This window comes from Apostichopus japonicus, chromosome 13 (assembly GCF_037975245.1).
Source record: "Apostichopus japonicus isolate 1M-3 chromosome 13, ASM3797524v1, whole genome shotgun sequence".
Taxonomy (NCBI): Eukaryota; Metazoa; Echinodermata; class Holothuroidea; order Aspidochirotida; family Stichopodidae; genus Apostichopus; species Apostichopus japonicus.
The window spans coordinates 14,048,188-14,065,221 of NC_092573.1; the positions used below are offsets into that span (position 1 = coordinate 14,048,188).

The 17,034-nt window shown below is 38.3% G+C and overlaps 1 protein-coding gene across 1 annotated transcript; it reads left to right on the forward strand.

The window, feature by feature from the left end:
• Positions 1 to 215: 215 nt before the first annotated feature.
• On the forward strand, positions 216 to 16,197 carry LOC139978584 (uncharacterized). The gene is made up of 4 exons (XM_071988926.1): positions 216 to 558; positions 8,431 to 8,760; positions 9,324 to 9,586; positions 14,086 to 16,197. The coding sequence occupies exons 1-4, from the start codon at positions 432 to 434 to the stop codon at positions 14,206 to 14,208; spliced, it is 843 nt and encodes a 280-aa protein (XP_071845027.1). The 5' UTR covers positions 216 to 431; the 3' UTR covers positions 14,209 to 16,197.
• The last annotated feature ends 837 nt before the right edge of the window (positions 16,198 to 17,034 follow it).

Here is a 17,034-nt window from a genome sequence, read left to right on the forward strand (position 1 = left end):
GTTTCGGATAGTGTAAACTGTGTTTAGTCTTAACGAAACGTTCACGAAATTAACCATTATACAGCGGACATAGAAATAGAACAATTTCTTGGAAGTTCAGTTTCACTTTGTGCCACAATTGAATGTTGAACTTCGACCCATTGGCTAAATGCAACAGGAGTTTCCGGTACTGCTATGTTTAGTGCCTAGTCGTGATACATCCTGCTGCCGTATGTGTTGCAGTGACACATCACATGGAAGAGAGTAGCTTACTACACAACTGCAGTATAATTCACCCATCAATGCAAACTTTGATAGACGTGAAGCGACAACCTTAATATCCTCCCAGTTGAAGTCAAAAGCGATAAGCCTACTGATCAAGACGGCTACACCATTTCATTAATGATTATACCAGTTCAGATATAGTTGACCTGCTTGTAGTCTGCTTTTCAATGAATATGGTGGACGTAATGACTTTTACTTCAGTTTCTAAATCGATGTTAGCCATGTTTTCTTATAGGCTCATTGGTATATCTCTTATTACTGTTTTCGTTTGCCAAGCTCAAGTTATGGACGGAGGTAAGTTGGCACTTTTTTCGCTTTTCCCTTTTGTATATAATTTGTAGAACTGGAATAAATACCAGCGAGTGTGTTTATGTTGTCATTTTGCTCCTTTTGGATAAGTTCATGTGTAGCATTGTTTTCCCCTTGTAGGGTAATCGTGATACACCTCAGTGACGATGACCACACAGTCACAGTCTCGATGCAAGGAGACTGGGGTTGAGAAATTTTCTTAGCTATGGTGGTCGCAACGGTTTCACATTTGAGTCAGTTGGCGTCAAATGACTTTGGCCTTATGTAATATCAAGGGGTTTGTCCAACTCAGAATGGGTAACTTACATGTTTCCATTCTTCAGATACGGAAGGTAGAAGTTGTTCGCTGTATTGTCCTGTTGACTTCAGATGACCCATGACCTCCGATAAAATCGATAAGTTCTCTAAAACGCTAACATGATTGAAAAAGGTTTTCGGAGGGGTTGTACAGTATAACACAGTACTGTATCTTAGCAAGCGCTGTAGAAACGTGGTTATGATAAAAAAAGACAATATCGCACTGCACTATACTTGACAATGGTGTAACCACGATGATGCCTTATATGGTTTAGATATATGTTGCGTACCATCTGATTTCCTCGATGGACAACCATTGTTCCACAAGGGAGTGACGAATGTGCGACATGTGATCATTGCATTGCAGGTGCGATCAATAACCAGTGTTTCCACATTTCAGAAATAAATTTCCCCGAATTGCGACACTGCATATTCTGAAATCGGGTGACAATTTCCCAAAATGGACTGATTAAAACGGTTGTTACCTCGCCTTGATTACTGATATGCGAACCCGCCCACTTGTTAGTCCCAGAAATAATTCCTGATATTGTCATATTTCGGTGAATTTTTCCTTTAAATTCCTTAATAGTGAGACACTGTCACGAACTTATTTATGCAATATATAGATCGTCGTACGTATTACTAGGGATAAACTTACCTCATTGCCAAAAAAAGGGGAAAAAAGGGCCAACAGTCTATGCACTTCTTAGTTTTCATTTATGCAATAATAAAACGAAAACGTAAAACAAATATTTCTCTGCTAAATCTACTAAAATGTTGTGAATCTCACGTTTGAATTGTGCTAACCCCAAATTGCTCACGAAAGTTGCACCCATACATTAATAGAAACACCTGCAACTTGTTTATAATCGACGTACCACAGAAAAACGTTAAAGAGGTTATGAAATGAAAATTGTTCATGTCTTGGAATGGTTTATCTACATTACTACAACACCACCCATGCACAACTTTCCGTAAATACGGCTTCAAACGGCAGAAATTCGCTGTCAAAGTATTCCCTAGAGACCTCTCGAGCTGCCACTCGTAAAAAAAAGCAAAGCTGCCCACCGCAGTTCATCTGACGTCATCAAAGGAACCATTTCAGCCAAAGCCGACTCCCCGCTGTTGACCGATACGGCGTTACACAGTTTACTACATGTAACCACAACACTCTTCTCATCAATTGAAAATGTCTTCTCCCGGATCTTCCGATTCCGAGGAAATAGGACTTCACCTTTCAGGACATTCGTAAACTTTGACGAAAATTATTTTCTCGAGGAAGAAGAGGAGGAAATAGTTTTCGAGTTTGATGAACATAATATCGGTGTTTCCCTATCAATTGAGCCCCTTGCAGAAGAATTGTAAAACTATCCCGATGGCCGAGACGCGTCGCTGCCGATCGAAGTCCCCGAGCAGAACGGTTGGACGACCCTGAACCGAAACTGGTCGGTTGAGCATAAACAAAACCACCGTTATTAAGACCATCAGATCGCAGTATTGAGTATTGATCGAGTATTGATTGTTCTAAAACCAACTGGCTTTAAGTTTTGTGCAAAATATAAGGTAATCAAAAAAAAAAATCGTCATTTGCTGTATCAAGTAGGCCTAGGCTATGGTCATAGCAAGTAATTTGGCAACAGTATAGGCAGGGAGTTGTTATGGAACAACTCCCTGGTATAGGCCTACAGGCACTCGTAACGTTGTGTATGTGTAGTGTTTTGAGCGAGTCGTGTTCAAATTCTTCAATTTCTGTCATCTTTTGGAAAAGCTTGCAGTAGAAATCCGTCTTTACTTGTGGTGGAGCAACCTGATAACACATATCGGCTCGGCATATTTAACAGTTACGAGATAAATTTACGTAAAAACAAAACTCCAAACACCAAATCTCAATTACTACGGAGCACTGCAACAGTGTAATGTTGTGTGTTCTCAGACGTTTAAGAATGTAAACATAGCGTCTCGGGAGTGAGCTGAGTTCCTCGACTGACGTCACGCCGCATTACCGTAAAATCAACAATTTTTAGAAAGTTTTTATTACCCTCGAATTTTTGATCGTTTATTCCTCGAGGATGCAAGCCTCGTTTGACACAAATTGTGTGTCATTGGAAAGCTACCGTACGAGTGTACAGAATACGATGATAAAGAAAATCTTTCCATTTCATAACCTCTTTAAAGAGCAGATATCGGAACCGGCTCCAACTATAGACCATTCTCACATGTCGTATTCCACACACAAACTATTGAAAAGTTAATATTTCAAATCTGCCAAGTAGTACTTTTTGGAGGGAATGACATCGAACTACATAGCAAGCTAGACTAACAAGTAAAGATTTAACTTCATCAAGTCTCCCACGGGTGGAATTATTTCCGAAAATGACGGGAAAATTAGGATGGAAGACAGGTTGCTACTCACACCAAAACGCATACTGGTCATGAACACTAAACACTTGGTAAAGAAATTCATGATCATTGAATATGATATTTGGCCTACACTTATACGTAACTGAACTCTTTACAGAAGGCGGCCATGTTTTGGGCCCTCACAGGACGATAAAAATCTTTTTCCTGAACAACTTTGGTTCATCACCTTCAAACATTATATCCACATTTCAACAAATTTGGACAAACGCTCTAGGAGTAGCATTTGTTACGGTTTCTGAAAATGGCCTCTCGTGACCTCAAATGGCCTTCAAATTATGTATGAAAATTAACTCACACAGACCACTGACGAAATTCCAGTCAAATCAAATGCAAAATGAGGAAATGTGAGTCATTCGAACAGGGTGTCAAAAAGTGACAGAATATCTGCAGAATCGCACGATCGCTCTAGCTAAGCAGACGCCATTCAGCTGAGCTAGCAACTGTCAATTAAAGGTGAAAGTTTGACGTAACATTACTGCGGCACGACGTTTGTATTGTGCAGCAGCTTTTTACTTCTAAAATAACAGGAAAATGTTATTAAGCATGTGTGTACCCTCACTTCCCGCTCTATACAATCACAGGACGTTATAATAAGTAAAAGTACTAAGATACTGTATACTTACCAGGGTTCTGCCCAGGGTGGATTGAGTGCCGGCAGGACTATCTAAGCGGAGCGCCACCATCGGTTGGCGCGGAGCGTACACGAAAATTTTGGGTTTTAGAAACCCCCCAGAAACGGCCCTTCCCGAGTATTCTGAGCCACATGTAGACAGCTTTGAAATGAGATCTCATATCTGGAATTTTTCATAATTAATGAAAAAAGTTAGGACAAATATCTGGATCACCAGAGTACAGACCAGCCGGTGGTGCCTATTAAATAAATCATTCAGGCTGAGATGATAATTTTAGATGGACAGTGAGTGAGAGTCCACTCCCAAATAAAGACGAATCATAATGAATTATGTATTCTCTCTCATTTATTCAACATCGGGCCTATGAAATCGGTCCATTGAAAGGATATCACATAATTACAGCCGTGACTGCCGACTCTGACCACTCAGCAGACGCAGTGTGTGAGTCTTCGATTCTTCTTCCTAGCCCAGAGTTGCACTGCCCTTCTGACAGGGAATTTATCCAGGGGAGGACCTTCTATCACAACCCTAAGAATAGCATCAAGTGTTTATTATAGCAGTGTTTAACCCTACCCAACTACCACGGTACATGTGCTGCGAATTTTCCCAGGTACCTTGCCAAACAACTGTGAGCTCATCCCCTGTCTAACACCTGTTTGTTAACATTTTTTGGCACGTTGCCAGGGAACTTTTCATGGAGTAAACTTTTTTCGTTCCACTCTAGAATTAATTAGGTCAGTCAGTAAAGGATCGGTAAAGTTATGCGAAATGATATCTTAGACGTTCAAGAAAAGTAGGTAAAATATCCCCGTTACATTTAGGTAAGTAAAACACACCTCAAGCCAACTGACTCCTCCGCATGCACACCCCATGAAACACGAGGCACAGTCCATACCATACACGCATAGCACGATATCAAGGTCCCTTGCTATGGCCATCTTTATGAAAGTTACCCTTGTAATCACATGTTTTAGGCCACTTGGCATGATTAACTCAATGCTAAATATTGTTTCCATGTTCTTGTAGAAAACGGAAACTCCGCAAAATACAATTAGTTGTGATTTTGTAGTTACGTGAGATCCGTTATAACCGCCGAGGTGGTAAGGCTATTTGCTATACACTTAACTATGGTAGGATATTATTTTTTCGGTATTTTTGGAAATGCTAGAAAATACTTTCTTTCCCCCCCCCCCCCCCGCTTAACATCAGATGTGGTCTTACGGTATATTCATAAATGGATGCACTAGAGCCTTGTTTACATGACATTAGTTGCATTTAGCACGATATGCAAGTTTGGCCCGCGTGAATTTTCCGAAAGTGCTTTGCTCGATCTTTCGTAAAATTTGAAAGGTGTAGCCTACCACCTTTCCGTACACAATTGGTACACAATTAATTTTCAGTTTTTTTTCTCTATACGGTCAAGTGAATAAGTTGTACATTGAGTATAAACTCATCGCGAATGCAAAAAACGATGCGGGGATTTCCAGCAGACAAATGTTTTCTTTGCGGGATTACTGAGTCAGTTGAAGGGAATCCCGCACCTTAGTGGGAACACTGAACTGAAGTCAAATTCATACGAAAGAAAACGTTTACTAACCAACATACAATACAAATATGAAAGAACGTGGAATGGCAATATTGTTCAAAACATTTCCCGCGAGGCTGATTTATTACAGCAACCTTCCCGCGCTGGGCCGTGGGTGTCCGTGTGACACGTATACCCTGAAGCTTGCGAAATAGCCATTGTAAGTGGGTTGGGGACACATCATTACTCGTTGGTATTGTGACTAAAATTGCGAGCACGCTCTCTGAACATTTTCCTTTTGTTTCTGAAACTTTTCTTGTGAAATTTTACTTTTTTTTTTTTATAGATGCACTTATTTGTCCTTTGTGTTTTTTTTTTTAGTTTTTCGTCCCGTTTTTTTTCTATTTTTGTTTTTGTCCGATTTCTTTTTTCGCCAGCCGGGCTGGATTTCCCGCGAGCATCGCGGATTTCCCGCGAACCTGGTTCGGACGGTTCGCAAGGTTTTCCAGCCCTTGTCACTCGTGCCTAATGCAATATGATGTAAATTCACCCGCTACGAAGGTTAACGGCCGTATGTGTACTAGCTAGCTGGATAGTGCCTGTGTCTCGCGCGATAAAAATAGATACAAATGAAACTATCAAAAGTACGATCGGGAGTTGGAAACGGAAAACAGTCATTGGTCTGGAATGCGGAACTCCGGTAATTTTTACTAAGTATGACACTGTGATGTGTTGGATATTTTGAACAGTTATGAACTGGATTTCCCCTAGTCTCAAACAGATTGTTTCTGTACGTTCGACCCTCCGGCTATGGAGCTGTTTTTTGGAGTTCCTATCGAAAATAAGTGCCGGTCGGAAAAGTCACTCAGGCAGATTGTGGCGGTCGGTAATTCAGCGTGCTGGTCGGGCCCGACCGGCGCCGACCGGCAGCGGCAGAACCCTGACTTACATTCACCCTTGGTCGTAGAATAAAAGTGAGAATGCACTTTTAATTAACCGTGGATATATGAATCGATAAATGTGCAAATAAACTAACACACATCGGGCACTGCATATTCATAATTATTTGCATATTCATAGTAATGTTGTTACCCAAATTTTCTTGATTAGATACCCGTTATGTGATTTCGGTGCTTGATTATGAACCTAACGTGTTTAACTTATAAGGTAGGCTGTTAGAAATATTGCATTTGATATGAAAGGGTGTATTTTTTGCTCGAAAACTGTTCTCGTTTGGGCTGCATGTAAAGTGACAGTGTTCACTGTTATCTTCAACACACAAAATCTGAATGTATATTTGACTTGGCTTTCAACAATTAGTACCTACACGTGCACTACATCTATTACTTAAGCATGATAAACAGATCACTTGTAACAGTCACAATCCCGATGCAAGGGGACTGGGCTGAGAGCGGATCAGTCGTTCAGTTGTTTGGTTATGGTGCCCAGGTTCTTTCCTGGGTGACTTTTCTAAAAAAACGTACACACTAAGCTGTTTTGGTACTCATTCTTAATTACACGGGATGAGTTTATAAAGTAAGTACAAAATTAGTCAACATTGATCTGATATCAATAGGAGACGTTGACATGAGAGGGAGTTGTTCTTTAACTGAATTCTAATGACGTGATTTTACCGTTCGAACGTCAAAAAACGTCGCACCGTTTCCTCCCTTAAAAACTGCAGTTAAATTGCGTCTCCATAGCACAGGGCTATAAAATGGGCTGCATAGCACATTGATTGTCGGTTATCTACAACTTTGCTTCACAGTGTAGTTGTGTGTATGTGGTGTTTATGATATGTAGGAGTGCAAACTGAAACTGAAAGAAAGTTAACTTATTCATTCATACAGTTTTCATCATTCAGGAAGTCAAAATTTATCATGCAACTTTGCAGTTACCGCAAGAACAAATGAACTAAATTAACTAGGTAAAACAGAAGAGTTTTAAAAAATAATAAATGCCCAGATGAGCGACAAATTCCAGCCTAGATTTCTGATAAAAGAGTTAAATATGTGAAGGGAGTGACAAATGTTTCATATAATAATGTGTACAGATGCATAATGCCAATTGTAGTATTGTCAAATCAGAATGAAATAAAAGCAGATAGCTGGATCCAGTTCAATCTTAATTGGAATCCAAAACGACACTATACTTGTCCAAAAAAATTGTGTTCGAGTCTGGCTCGCAGCAATGACCAATCATTAAATTGTATATGATAAGTAGTGCAGTATTTAATACATTCCTGTAATGTTAACATGTTCTATGCCTTCTAAATTCGTATAGATATTCGCATCATGTCAGCTAATCCTCGCGAGGGACACGTAGAAGTTTTCTAGGGACCAATTTCTAACATGTAGTGTATGCATCTTTTAACTTAAAGTGGCTCCACTTTCCTCTCTTTTTATCCTCTTCACATTTCCACTGTTCCTACAACATTTTCCCTTCCGCTGCTATGCTGCGCCAACCGTATACGTTGGATACTCAAAGGTGAAAACATACTGGCTTACATGTTCTTTGTGTATTTGCTTTCAAGCAAAACTTAATCATAAAGCCCATAGGCCTTGCGTATGCGTATATGCATGTATACTTTTTCTTAGCATGTTGATGTCCATTCTGAAACGAATGGCATCGCCCATGGATTGATTTATGAAAATGGAAATACTTATCTCAGCCAGTGTTACTTTAAAGGGGTTCTGTAAGATGTGTGATTATGATTTTACATAGAGCAAATCGATGTTATTACGAGGCCATAACAAGAAAGACTATTTATTAATAGGCCTACACTATTGTGTATGCTATAAAAGATGAGTAGTTGTTTACGCGTACACAAAAAGGGTTCGAGTGCAACTTCGAGTACGTACTCGTGTACTGAATCTGGCTAGTAGCCTAATGACCAATCATTAAATTGCATATGATAAGTAATGCAGTATTAAATATAGTCCTGTAATGCTAACATGTACTATGCCTCCTACATTCGTATAGATATTCGCATCATGTCAGATAATCCTCGCGAGGGACACGTAGAAGTTTTCTTAGAGGATGAGTGGGGGACTATTTCCACAATCGAATTTGTTGACGCTACAACCACGGTGGTCTGCAGACAACTAGGATTTCACGGTCCAGCAGAATCGATTAAATCCACAGAGCATCTTGGACCCCTCAGCTCACCGGAATGGAACCTTATGTGTCCCGAGGGGGCAGAGTCAATCCTTGACTGTGACAGAAGTAAAAGGGAGGGCAATGTCATAGACCTGGAATACGGGACAATGCTTTCCTGGAAGCATGACAATGACCTCGGGGTCATCTGTAAAGGTAAGTCTACGTGCAGCCGCGTCCCCTTGTCTTCTGAATGTTCTGGGGATAAGAAAGAAGATTTATACCATATTGAATTTAGTATTGACAAAATCTTACACGATAACACTATATCCTGACATATTGATATATATATATATATATATATATATATATATATATTTGTATATGCTATAAATGCTATATATGTTATATATCACCATGTTTTAATTTCGACGTAAAGGTATTTGGTTTGAATAGTGGAGGAGATGTTCAGTTTCCGTACCCAGTTCTTATCTTGGGCAAAGTTATTAAATACAATATCGAATTGTTTAACAACTCGTTAGACCAATCACAACAAACTTTTGCGCGGACTCCATTGCTTATGCTCGATTTTCGAATTCTTATGTGAAAAGAAGAAATTGCACAGCAAATGTTTCCTTTTCTTCTTTGTTAGAGTGCCAATTTTTTGTTAATGTTTAAAAAATATTTTTATAATTTTAATAATTATTTTGAATTTTTCAATTCAATTTTCATTTTTTTTTATAATTATACAGAAATGTTTTCTTCCATTTTCCGTTTAGAATTAGAAAGTTTCCCTTCTTGGATGTTAGTAGTCGATGTGGCATTATCCCTTCTCCTGTTTGCCTTCATACTCTTGTTTGCATATTTGGCCTACTACTTCGCTAAGCGTGGGAAGACGACTCCGTGTACCAATACACCCACCAACCCCGACCCTTCTTCCAACGTTGGCTATGTCACCCAAATCGACACGTCCACCAATTCACCCCCCAACCCCGAGCCTTCTTCCGACGTTAACTATATCACCCCAATCGGAACCCCAAAGGTAAGATGGAATTTCCTCTGAACGTAAAAATAGGAACTTATTTTATTATCAAAACTGGTGATATGTAAGACTGACAGCTCATTTTGCTGTGCGATTATATATATATATATATATATATATATTATATATATATATATATATATATATATATATATATAGATCTATATATATATATATATTTGTTATGTATATTCGTCCATTGTCCATTATCAGTCGCAGCATGGAGATTGTTTTTCCAAATCCAATAGTACTTATTATAGCAAAACCTTGTGTTTAGACCTACTGTATAGCCAGGGGAAGGATCCCCAGACTTCCCCTGCAGGGGACTTGCATTCATCAACCACACCACTACACGCATCATTCGCCTATAGCAACCCGTCCATAAAGGTTCACGCTCCTCCTACCTAAGTCGGGGGAACATTTGCATTCCCCGCTAACAGCTCCCACCTTTAAATATTGTGGGCACGTGACTGAATTAATTTGTTGTGTTAGATATCAATTGATAGGCCAGATTATTTCTATTACCAGGATAATCGATCGAGAAACATCGATTATCGGTTGATTTAACAACTTAATTGATATTTATTAGGAATAACCATGAAGTATCAATGTATAAGCCAGGCGTTTCGTTTGTTAATCGAGCTCCATCGATCGATAGATGAGGTCTACCACCGGAAACCGTCTTAATTTCAGTATTGAGCCACATTGGCTTGTCATATACACGCTAAGACCGATGTAGCAAAAAGTGCCTAACATTGAAGAATGTAACTTTTTTGCTAAAGAGTGTTTAGTACAGGTTTTTCCTAAACTTTTGAGTAACAGTATTCTTCAAAATGTGGCAATATCTAAGTTGCTAAACTATGGGCAAATTCATATTTACCCAATATTTATGAAATATTTTACCAAAAAGTTTAAGAATAACCTGTGCTAAATACAGTTTAGCAAAAAGACTACTGCATTGTATGTTCTATGTTTCCCCAATTTCTAGCACTTACTATTCTCTAAAATTGGTCACTTTTTGCTTCACTTGATCCTTTATTTAAACAGCGATAACAAAAATGCAAATCACAATAACAGAATAGACCACAGTAAATTTCTGATCCGCAAACTACTTTATTTTTCACTTTCTTTCAAACAAATGGCAATTTAAACAACTGCTCTTACAGTTAGGTATTCTTTTCTTTATCTTGTGGTGCAAGTTTTGAGTGCACCTGTACGTATGATTACGTAACAATTCCCCAACAGGATTACCACTTGGTTTCAATTTGAACAAGCAAAAATGTGATACCCCCCCAAAATTGGTATCTTTCACTGAAAAATGAAGCTTGTGGTGCTGACCTTGACATATCGATGAAAATCTCCTCACTGTGTAATAACAAATTATGCTATCAATATTGTGGAATATGTTGGACCTGTCTGAAGACAAATCTTTGTTTAACTGCATTTCATGGCATATCAAGTAAGTTCATGGCATTTCATGGCATATCACAAGTGTAAGTTCATATGGTCATAGGCTGCCAACAGATATGTATATATATCCAGCCACCATCATGTATGTATCGAATGAATCAATACTTTCAAGTCGGATGTCAATGAGTGCTTTAACACCGGCGGAAACTGACATTGATCCTCTGTCCTTCATTCTCTTTTTTTTATTTTTTTTTATTTGAATATATTGTCGACAATTGGAAATTCGCCATACACAGGTCTTAAACGAAAAAAGAAAAGAAAAAAGAAAAGCAATAGTATAAGTATCAATATACTGCGATACACATACAGTAATACAAACATATATACAGCAAGTCCTACAAATAAGAAATCTTCTCACTTGTGACTTAAATATATGGATAGAATTAGGCACAAATGAGTATCTGTAGCGGCCCATAAGTGCACGTGGTGGGCATAACCGCAGTCCAGAGCGGTTGTAATTGCAGTGCTCAAACAAAGAGTGTGTTGGATCGTGCATGATTTGTTTCAATTTATTGCAGACCCTTTCATGATACAACTACTCTAACGATCGTAATTGAGCACCGATTACACGCTGAGCAACTTTTGGCGACTTTGCAACACGCATGCAAAGCGATTATTCTAAGTTCCTCTTCTGTCACTTTCGAAACACAGAAGATTGTTTAATGTTAAAATGTACATATAGACTGTAATGCAAACTTGCAGGATTCTACAAACAGTTACATACGCCTGTCTTTAGTGCTTTGCCCTAATTCATGGGTGGCCATCTCCATCTTTCTGCAGGGAAGGGATGTCCAAATTTTTAGGGGTGACAACATATGCTGAAACAGAAGTCAACGGCACTTGACGATGGAAATTGCTAAATGTCTTGTCTTCTGTGTGTGTCATATGCACCTTAACTTTTGCCAAGGTTTAATATCGTCAATATCGTCATCATTAAAATTAGCTTTGTATAACTATACGCATTCACACCAGTAGAATCACTGTGGTCGAGTGGTACGGACTTCGGTTCGTGACACAAGATTCGGGGGTTCGATTCCTACCTTCGCCTGATGAGTCCCAAAAGGACGAAACCGGTCGTGAAGTGGATTTTTTTCTATATATATATATATATATATATATATAAATAGTAGTGGTCCATACTGATAATAGGCTATAAAAGATAAGCAAGCGAATATTTTTAACAACGACATACTGCTATATTTCGGAGTGGTCACCACTCCATCGTCAGGCAATTGTCCACAATTACCTGACGATGGAGTGGTGACCACTCCGAAATATAGCAGTATGTCGTTGTTAAAAATATTCGCTTGTTTATATATATATATATATATATAAATATATATATATATATATATATATATATATATATATATATATATATATATATATATATATATATATATATATATATATATATATATATATCAGTTCATCGTTTAGTTTATCGTTCTTTGACCATTCATGGTTTTAATATATGATAACAGTTAATTTATAAGCATATATGTATAATTTATATTACAGGACATATAGTGTACGAAGCTGCGTATACATTATATGAGTGTACGTGGCATACTATTAACAGGCACAGCACAAGGAATATTCTTGATTATTTCTGCTACATGTAACAAAACCTATGATCGGGTTGTTTCGTTTTAAGCTTGTATAAACACCAAGAGCTTTCCATCCGCCCAACTTCAATTTCGGGCAATTGGCGGTTTCCTGTGCACTAAACATGCATGATTCATTCACTGTTTGGATCTCTGACTGTTGATGGCGCGAGCGAGTGGGTGTAGGTGACAAGGTCCACCTCTTCAGCTCCGCTCCATTCAGATCGTCGAGGCAAGAAATTAGATTTGCATCGGTTTGCAAACAAACTCTTTTCCCCAGTTCAACCAATACCAACCCCTTCCCACTGCCCCCACTTTGCTTCTCCACAAATGTCTCCCACAATGATTTGACCAAATTTGGACGAAAGGATGTTTCATGAACGGCATCAGATCTGGTGTGCGTATGCCTCTGTAAGGCCTACTGAGCCTCCTTGTTAAATGACGTCATTCAGTCAAAAGTTCAGAGATAGAATAAGGTGACCATAGTTTTTTTTTCCAGGAGATCCGGGGACATGTGGACATCAAGGGTTAGTGTACATACACTGTACTTTGAAAAAAGGCATTTTGATGGTCACTCAGTATTTTGGTTGTCTAGGTTTCCAAAATTGCTCCAATGTTAATTACAGGCTATGAAATTATTCAGCGGTCTGGGTTGCCTAGCTTTATCTGTGAGTCATGCATGAAATGTATGTATGTAGCCTAGTTGTAAACAGTCACAGCTCAGCCTAAGTTCAAGCTGAGGAGGCCAATCAAGGAAACTTGAAATTATTCATGGTATTTCAAAAAACTTCATAGATATTCCAGGGAAGACACATAAATGCGGGGCAATTCCGTGGACACTCTTAATCCGGGGACGACGCATGAAATATGGGGACTGTCCCCGGAAATCGGGACGTCTGGTCAGATTGAAGTTCATTAAGCTATCTTTAGCTTTCACAAAACTTACAAAAATGTTTCTTGTTATGTTGGAAAACTGCAGACTTCAAATTGTGTTGCAAACTTCTCTTTAACCATGAGAACAGTGGACTGCAAGTTTTGATTGACCTTTGCCGTTGACGTTTTAGGGTCAACCGTCAGAGGTCATTAAACCCAGAACTTTGGGTTTTTATTTTAAAAAACCCCACTGATTTCGTCTAAGTTATCATACTTTTAATATCTACATTGTATTACATTTCCAAGATCAGTTGAGTTTCAAAGTTAACAAAGAAACTGTATAGCAAACTGCTCTTAAACTGTAAAGGTCTTGCACTTCAAACTTGGTTGGTGGTAAATAGGACATTGCGATGACTTCGTACCGTCTTTGGTCAAAGTAATGGCATAAGACCAAAATTCGTAGATGAAACCTGCAAATCCCTAAATGGCATCATTGTTAATGTTTGCTATTTAAAGTTAATCACAATATTTTTTCTTCTTCCATTTTAGCATGAGTACTCCAGGCGTGTGGTGGTAGAAGAAAGGGCATCGGGGGAAGCAGAAGACATCAACATGAAGGTCATGACGATTGTAGAAGATAAAGAGGGTTCTACCTACGCTACTTGTGAATAAAGACAAACCAAAATGGTGGACTACCAGTAAACCATAGCCACCTTGTTTTACCATATCTAGTTGGAATGGATATAGTCCATTGTATTGCATAGGGTTAGTCTATAATGATATATGTTGTGAAACGGGTTTTTAAAAATATTTTTTTTATAGCTTGCTAAGTGTCAGTCACATTTGGATATGACCTACGACCGCATAAGAGGTGTTACTTTCTATTGTAGCTATGAACATTAAACTAGCCTTTGGTCAACAACATTTGCCTAAAGCTGAAGAAGCTAAAGAGGAGGCAAAACTTTCAATTGGCCATCTTTAGTAGTAATAGTAAACTGAATCTATTATCAGCAGACTATTGGTGCATGAATAGCCACTTGACGGCATTTATATAAACCACTATAGTTCCTTGTTTTAATGGAGGGAAAGTAGAATCTGTTATTATCAAGTTTTGGTATTTAAACGCAACAGGTTGATTTAAAGGAATTGTCTGGTGGAAATTTTGATACATTATCATTGTAGTTCTTATTTTTTTCTTTCTAACCATTTGAAAATTGTCCCCATTCGACATTTTCTTCTTGTAGAAATCTGGTTTTCAAATAGTTGAAGTTAGCACTCCTATTTCCGCAGCAAATACACTCTCGTGTGTACACGCACAGGTGATTGCCTATTATCAATACGTTCATATCGCGAACGTATACAGCCTACTATACCATGCCCAGTTGGTATACGTACGTAGCGTTGCACATACTACACTATCGCACTCAAACCACAGTACATAAACTGTTCTTTGAAATCGCTGAGATAAAATTCACGGATCAACTTTACAGTAAAAGGAAACTTAAAAAGTATTCGGAACACCGAAATAACTTGGCGGAATCGATGTCAGGGCAGAACGTAGTACTGAGAAGCTTAGGCTTCGCAGAACTGTCCGATTGTAAACGTTAGAGCAGCCTACATGCGAACATTCTTTGCATCGTAGCTGAACATCGCAATGTAAACAACGAAGAGTCTGCTGTTCAAAATTATCTTGTGTTACACAAAGACCACGAAACCACTGATCTACTACATATATGGCGGTTTAAGGAGTTTTTAAAAACATATCTAATTTACAAGAAATTTCACCAACAATTAAGGAAGAAATTAAGCTTAATACAAACGCGCTTTGTGGGTTATGTCGCTAATAATTTATCGATTTTTAAGGTAAATTCTTAGAGCTACCAGACATTCCTTTTAAGCCTAACAAAGAGAGGGTTCTAGTTTTACTCAGATATGACTAAAACAAAGATGTGATATACTGCTTTTTATCAGATACGTTCGTCGTGTTTTACCGAGGGTGCCGTGCAGGTGTTCTTTTCTCTCGGGTTTCTTTCAAGACAGCTTTATAATTAGTTACGTTTATCGGTCACCGGCTCTTGTAAAATATAACCTTTCTTTATGTTTTTTATATCCAAGAAATATAAGCGTATTTTAAATAACAACTAATGAATGTTTCCATTAATTTCTATAAAAGACACTTTTCTTGGGGGTTTACGAGTATTAATCATGCAATTCACAAATCTCGAATTTTCAAACTTATCGGTATTGCTTTTGTTATTAAGAATCCAACCTGCAGACTAACGGTACACAGTATAGTCAAAACAAGGAACAAATTGGTTATAGGATCTAAATATTGAATTGAATTTCCATTTACTACAATCAACTAAAAAAGCTACTGGTTTAAAAAAAAATCATTAATATTCTTTCGTGCGAGTTTATTGACCGTTTTAGTTTAACTTCTGAGATTTGAAATTAACGTGCGCTCCTTTGAATGATATTGTTAGATTGTTTTTGCCTGAAGTATATTGCACAGCATGTTTTTGGTGAAATTGTCTCAAAAAAAAAAATACATGGGAAAATAAGGTAAAATTGCAGTTTTATAGTATTTGATAAGCTACTTACAATAGAAAATGACTATATTGACAATAGAAAGAATATTATATATGTTTATTGATACAAGGACATAGTCTGTCTTTTTTTTATTGTTTATTCCAAATGTAGCCAAATTGGAGTACTACAAAGGTTTTTTGATTACTTGTGAATAAGCTTAACGTTAGAAGGAAGATGCATAAGCTGTATTCTCCATTGGATTGATTCTTACCACCCAATGACATCTACCTATTCCCTATACATCGGAATGCAATTGCGATGACCAGGGAAATCAACGTTAATGCTACAACCTAGATGTTTAAAAGGAACGTCATATATAACATAGGATTTAAAAATAAAATAGAACTGTTAGCAAACCGCTTATCCACTAAAGAGCCTGTGTAGGAGAATGTGAAAAAGTAAGTTGGCCTGACGTTTCGATCCTAGCAGAATCTTCTTCAAAGGCTAAATGACAAGTAACAGTAACAGAAGGGACAAAACACGCACAAAATACAGACAGTTAATGAGCATGGTGAACACAAGGAGATAGATGTAAGGGGACAAGTAGACAAGGGATGGAGAGAAGAAAGAAAGAAACCAACAACGGAAGAGAAGAGGTGGGAGATGAACAGTGGAGGGACAAAGGGAAGGGGGGGGGGTAGGGAAATAAACTGGAGAAGGACAAAGACAGAAAGGTGTGGAGAAAAAAGGGTGGAAGAGAGCTATGAGAAGAGGAGTGATGAGGGGGGGGGGAACAAGGGGAGAAGGAAGGGGGTCAGAAGAAAAGTAGTCATGTCCTTCCTGAATGTTGAGCCCAAGGGGTTGAATGGTGCTCAGGCATTGCATCCACAGCCTCTCTGTGCTGATTCGTCAGGACGGCTACCTAAGGATTCAATCCCCTGTAGGGACATGTTATTAATGGTATGCTTG